This window comes from Mixophyes fleayi, chromosome 8, assembly GCF_038048845.1.
Source record: "Mixophyes fleayi isolate aMixFle1 chromosome 8, aMixFle1.hap1, whole genome shotgun sequence".
Taxonomy (NCBI): Eukaryota; Metazoa; Chordata; class Amphibia; order Anura; family Limnodynastidae; genus Mixophyes; species Mixophyes fleayi.
Genome location: NC_134409.1, coordinates 24,971,301 through 24,977,743, shown reverse-complemented (window position 1 = coordinate 24,977,743; position 6,443 = coordinate 24,971,301). Strand labels below are relative to the sequence as shown.

Below are 6,443 nucleotides of genomic sequence, written 5' to 3'. Positions count from 1 at the left end.
ATCTAACCCGCACAAGAAGCAATGTCACATCAATTTAGGGGCTGCAAGAGATGTATGTATTGTGCACATCCTATAGTGTTAATAAGCAACGGAGAATGGATACCCCATACCTCTTCAGCTCAAAGCCTCAGTTTTATTAGTTTTACTTAAGAACTATATGACCATTTTACATTGTACACATGGTATGGAAAATGTGTTAGAGGAATTTTATAAATGCTCCTTTCGAATCTTTGTAAGACAATGTTGTGCCCCCCCCTCCTTTCCCAATTAAAAGACAAACCTTATTTTTATATGTTTTATTAAACCTCTGCAGGGCACAGTCACAGAACAATCAATAAGATTGGTGAATATCACAAGCTCTTTTTCAAGCAAAAATGCATCAAAAAGTTAAAAAGTTAAAAAAACAAAAACAAAAAACAAAACAAAAAAAAAACAACAACAAATTTTAACTCCACCCAAAAAGGTGATTAATAGCTGCAGAATGTCTCTGAGAGACTGGTATGAGCCAAAAGAACAAAGAAATTATTAATAATAATAATCATAAACTGAATCCAGCCTGAAAGAATAGAATGCAGATTAATCAAAGGTACAGAGTGCAACCTGTGGAGTGTGGGGTGCTTCTGGCTTTCAAGGGCAAGTCATAATAGATAACTGATGGCAAGCAGACAAACCCAGTCAATTCATTCGCTAACTCCTGTTGGCACAGAATGAAATCGGTGAAAATAAAAGAAATTGGGCAGAAGAGAACAAAAGCTCCCTTCCATTACCAGTAGTAGTGCCTCATCTGATATCACAAGATTGGAGATTTTATTGGCTATATTTTAAACAATAATTCATATAGACACCTATAGATTTCAAGAATTTAATTTTGGGTATTACAGTCTGCAAAAGTTTATTAATACAGGTGATTATGTCATGCAGACTGTTTAGCCACCTTGTTTCATAATGTCTGATAAATAAGATTTTCACTTTACCCAATCTTAATTCTGTACTAAAGGGAATGAGGGTCGTGTTTGCAGCCCGAAGCACTCTACACTTCACAGGTACATGATGGGTCTTGTACACTAGCTGGTTAGACCTAAGACAGAAGTCAGTCTTGCGATGGCTAAATAAACTTTGTTACAAAGTATCATATTGGTTTCCGCATACACTTAGCAGATGACAATTTAGTAGAACGAGAGCCTTGTGTAACAGTAAGCAGGAAAGGAAAAAAAAATATGCACCAGAGGTCACTGCGGTATTGTACTCACTCGAAGGCTTACATTGTATTCAAGTAGACAGTGTGAGGTAAACATTTTGTGAACGTCAACTAACCATCCTACCAATTTGCCAGGAACTAGCGATATCACCGAGTCATGAAACATTGTGCATCACGGATCATTCATGTCCCTAATTCCTATTGAACTAAAGGACTACATTCTCAGATATTGGTTCAGTTCACAAGATGGCCGCCTCCAACGTGTGTAGGAAATGGACACTCATTGCTCAGATGACAATGTGTGCTAACCATAACAATCAGACTTATGTTAGTCTAACTTGCACTAGATTAATCTAGTTATCGGAGAGGTTGCTATGAGTTACAGCACATTTTTACTTTATGCACAATGTTATAATGAACCTACACACAATAGAGGTAGCCATTTTGTGCACTAAACGAACATGCAGGAGAATGTAAACAAGTACCTCACGAATGGTCATGCCTCAAATAGTAGTCAGACAGTGCCTTAGTGACGTCACTAGCTCATAGCAAATTGATAAGCTGCAGACGGATTCAGCCCACAAAATGGATTCCTCCACTCTATGTAGGCAACAGGTTCTCTTTAGGTAAGCCTTTGAAGATGGTTGTGTACAATACAATAATTTTCTGCTAAGAACATACCTGATGTTGAAACACATCATAGCAAAGTTATCTCACTATAGTGAAACATTGCAATTATCGTGACGCAATGGCTTTGAAATAAATCCCACTTGGGTGTATCGCAGAATACTTTATCTTAAAAACCTTTAATTCTGCCAAAATGGCTGAGCATCTATTAGCTACAGCTTACAGTATTTTAAACAGGTAACAAAGAAAAGAAACAAAACAAAAGAGAGAGGGGGTGTGCTCATTACCAATAGTGTCCTGTGACTTCATTGGTTTGTACAAATATCTCTCAAGTGAAAATGTTTATGCCTACACTGCTTTTATTAAGATTCATTTTGCGGAAGTAAAAAGGGGTGGGCACTGGGCGTATAACGTATATACACCAATTATTCTCTCTCTCTCTTTAAACCAAAATTGGCACTGCAAGTGAGCAGCTACCTCAAAAGGCAATGCTTCAATGCCAAGATGGCTGCTAGCACATGGCCACTTTTTAAATATCAGATAAGGAGAGACCAAGGCAAACACTGCATATGATATGTGGAGAAAAATCTTTGAGAACTCCCTTTTTAGGCAAATGGCATGCGTAAACTGCACCAACTCGCACCCCATGTCAAAAACATCACAGTACAATATCACCCCGATAATTTGGAGAGTGAATTCTCTGTAGCAAAAAATGATCAGTCTACAGTAAGCAAGGAAACCAGACACTTTCACTATATACAGTCTTCTCTTTTCCACACTGGAGTAATTTGCTAAAGTGACATGGATGAAGCATGTCCGGCTGAGAGATCTTTAAAACACGGCTTCATTAACCCATTCTGGGCAGGGTATCTGCCTTAGAGGGGCCATCGCACTGCTCTACAGATCTCTCCAGCAGTGAGAGGAAGTAAGGGCTGATCACAAGACTTAAGACTTCTTCAGGTCTTCATACAGCTGTGTGCTAATCTTTATTACACAGAGATCCCAGCTACGGTGCACAATGCCTACCAGTTGAAGGCTTACCCACGTTTCTACATTATTGAGTTATAACACTATTAGAAAACAGCAACTTCACAGAAGTTATTTGCTAAACAAATTCGTCTGAATGCTTTTTTTCATCTTCTTTTTTTTTTCTCTTAATAGTTTTGATGAGGCAGCTTATAGGAGCAGGAGTCTGATTTTTGCAGGTTAAGGTGAAGACTGGGGGTGGGTATTGTAAGGAGTGTAAGACACAAACCAGATAGTCTATTATTCTATGGGCAGAACACAGAAGCATTGCAACCAAAAGCAATCTAAACATAATGAAGGAAAGTACCCTGCAATGAGTAGGGTAGATTTGTAGATCTGTAAGGGGAAGGGGGAATAAGTTCAGAAAGAACCTAAATAAAAGTATGCAGAGTGAATTTCACTTTGAATAAGGATCTAGTACGCCAAAAGTGTTTTGCCAGGACAGGACAGAACTTTAACGCTCTATGACCAAGCAGTGTAAAACTATAGGTAAAAAGACAAACCTATAAAAGAAAAAAAAAAAAAAAGAATAAAAATAGAAAATGCAGCATAGTCTAAGCATCTGAAAGAGGGCAATTAAAAAAGAAAAAAAAGTGTGCTCAAAATCACAGAGGTGAATGGCATGTGTCCTTAGAAGACCGTCTGTACCAGCCATTGGGAGATATTCACTGAGCAGCAATAGGGAGGACTTTCCAGAAAACGAACTAAAGCTCCTGTAATAATTTATAATGCTTTTCTACAGCAAAGAAACAGGAGTCTCTATCATTTTATGGGGTTTTTTTTGTGTGTAAATTAATACCTTAAAATCTGTTGCCAGAGAATATAAATTAGGCCAATCCCTGCAGGAACGAAGAGGTGATTTCCGCCACCTTAAAGAGAAATAGGACATAGCACCAAGTTAATAGGAGTCTTACATTTAAAACGTAATTCAAGTTTATTTTCGCTTGTAATCGCTGGATTTGAAGTGGATCGAGAAGCCTTCATCTGATATCTATAACCGTGCAAGGACAGGTTCTTAATTGTAAAGTGCGCAGACCTCCAGGCACCTAAAAGTTGCACTCATCCAAAAAAGAAAAAAAATTAAATCCTTAAAACTTATTATATGTGTTCGCATATAATTGCAGACATACACAAACACACATAACGCTATGGTATTTTATTTAAATTAAAAAAAAAAAAAAAAAAAAAAAAGTTAGCTTGAACTCCAAGCCAATATATGTAAATATCAAATGTGTGACCAGCAGGTCCCAAATGTTCAATTTAATTCAATGTGAAACAGTATATTAAACGCGGTGCCTCCTTCTGGCAATAAGGATAAATCAAACAGGCGCTCTTCTCAAGCACCTTCAGTTTGGAAACCTCAACTGGTAGGCAAACAAGGGACCCCAAACCCATCCTTCATGTGGATCATACAAAGTACATATATTGTACAAATTCCTTTTACACTTCTTTCTAAATAGGATTCACGGAACGTAACGCTGAGGCGGACATTGACCCAGCAGGAGTTAAAGATTTAGGAGAAACTGGAGAGGGGACGGGGGAAAAAGGAGGAAAAACACTAAGAAAATACAAAGAACAAAAAAGTAATTAATTCTCGCTTTTACCCCACCAGAACGATGTGGGAAGTTATTACATAGCCAGTTGTCTGCCCATTAGGAAGAGAGGGGAAGAAAAACCCACTTCACCATTCAGAAGAAGGAACACATGTTCTACCATCCTTCCTTGCCCAAAAGAATAGATAAAATATTTATCCTGGCCATTTGTATTCTGCTAAAGGGGTTCTAGGCGCTACATGGCTTCCTTAAATAAAACCATGGGGCTTGTCCATTTCTACTTGAAACATCCATATAATGCAATGCTTTATACCTTAGGAGTTATGTTGTGTCTTTCACCAAAGCAGATCAATTTATTTCTGTTGCCCTTGGATACAACACAGTACTGCTCTACATTAGATATAATTGTATCAACAGAGCCAAGCCGTGTTCTAGCGAAAGGTGGGGAAAAAACCCCCCAACTCCATATCTCCACTGCCTGGAGGGTACAAAAAGCTTTGGTGTAACACACAGAAGAAAACTAGGACGATAAAGCAATGTAAACCTGCCTTAGGGACAGGGGTCTCCTGAAAAGTTGCCTGCAAACTCGACAGCAATGAAATGGTAATATTTCCCATTTTACGGGTAGTGCCACACAGGCCCTTTTCCAGCTTCACAGCCGGTTTATATAGTACTTTTATTGCAGCTGGAAAAGTGCAGCTTATACCTACAGCTCACAGTTAATGAGAGCTATACACAGTCTGTGGGACAGGGTCTGCTGACCTCAATTGTGGCGCATTATATTGAGCACTTTGGACACTTGAGGTCATGTGACATCTTCCCAGTATTACCCATATAAAGAAATAAGGCCAATTTAGATGCTGCAAAATTGAATGTGCTGTGAAAAGTGCCTGTATGACACCACCCTTATTTGAATGAGCAGGAAGATAAAATGCCATGATCCTTAGGTCACATAAACACCACTCCCCTCCCCCAAAAAAAACAAAGTAGGAAAGCAGCCATGGTAGGAAATAATTTCACGTCATCGAGGCATGATAAACCCTGGGCTAAGATAACTCACAGACATCCTGGCTATGTAATACCATCCAAATAAAACAAGAAAAAATAAATGTAAATCTACAGCAATAAGATCGTACAATTAATCAAACAGAGTATATATATATATAATATTTTCCTTTTTTTGTCTTTAAAGCCTTGCATCCAAGGCATCCAAAGGTATTAAAATTAAGTTCATTCACAGAACAAAAACAACTAATCTTGAATTGCTTGCAGATACTGCTAATTTTCATCTGTGTCTTTTTTAATATATATTTTGTATTCTGTATATTTTTTTTATTAAAAAATGTGTTAATGTGAAAATATGTGCAGTGGTTGTTCTTACTAGTGGTGTTTTCAATGCACATTTTACATGTAGTCTCATGCTTCGGGAGAACAGGGTCACGGGGTCTTCCCATCTCTGACCCCCAAAAACGGGGGATATGTAAGCAACTCTTTAATATTAACCTTTTCTGATAACCAACCCGCAAATGCTCTGAATTCTCCCCTCTAAAAACAAAACAAACAAAAAAAAAAACAAACAAAAAAGCAAACAAAAAAAACTCTCCAAAATAGGCTGTTTCTTTTTGTTTTCCCCCCACACCTCCCACTAAACCGAAATGCCTTCAGATAAAATTGAAAGGGTTTAGCATGTGGGTAAGACGGCCCTTGTCTGTTATGGAGCAGCGTTTGAGTTGACCCCAGTTCTCATGGGCTCATTTTTATCCCCGCCAGCCTGGGGATCCTCTGAAAGGGTTAAAGAAGCAGATTTGCCAGATAGCATGGTGATGTCCTGGGCCAGGCTAGATCCATTTGGCACCTCATTGCTGTAGAGGAGAAAAAGAAAAAAGAAAAAAAAGTATTAAAATAAAATTTTAAAATAAAAGTTTTTCCAATCATTACCTCAAGAGATGGGGGAAAAAAGCTCAGACGCATATACATACACGCTTTATATAAATATATATTGATGTGCAGCAGCTAAATGTGTGATGAGCAAGAGATTG

At 38.1% G+C, this 6,443-nt stretch overlaps 1 protein-coding gene across 4 annotated transcripts in view; it reads right to left on the bottom strand.

Annotated features, from left to right (window-relative positions):
* Positions 1-281: 281 nt before the first annotated feature.
* The window catches only part of RC3H1 (ring finger and CCCH-type domains 1), a 59,237-nt gene continuing 53,075 nt past the window's right edge, over positions 282-6,443 (bottom strand). For all 4 annotated transcript variants that reach the window (XM_075182166.1, XM_075182168.1, XM_075182169.1 and 1 more), the window contains exon 20: positions 282-6,266. In XM_075182166.1, coding sequence (XP_075038267.1) covers positions 6,116-6,266 — 151 coding nt within the window. In that variant the 3' untranslated portion in view covers positions 282-6,115. The remainder of the gene's footprint in view (positions 6,267-6,443) is intronic.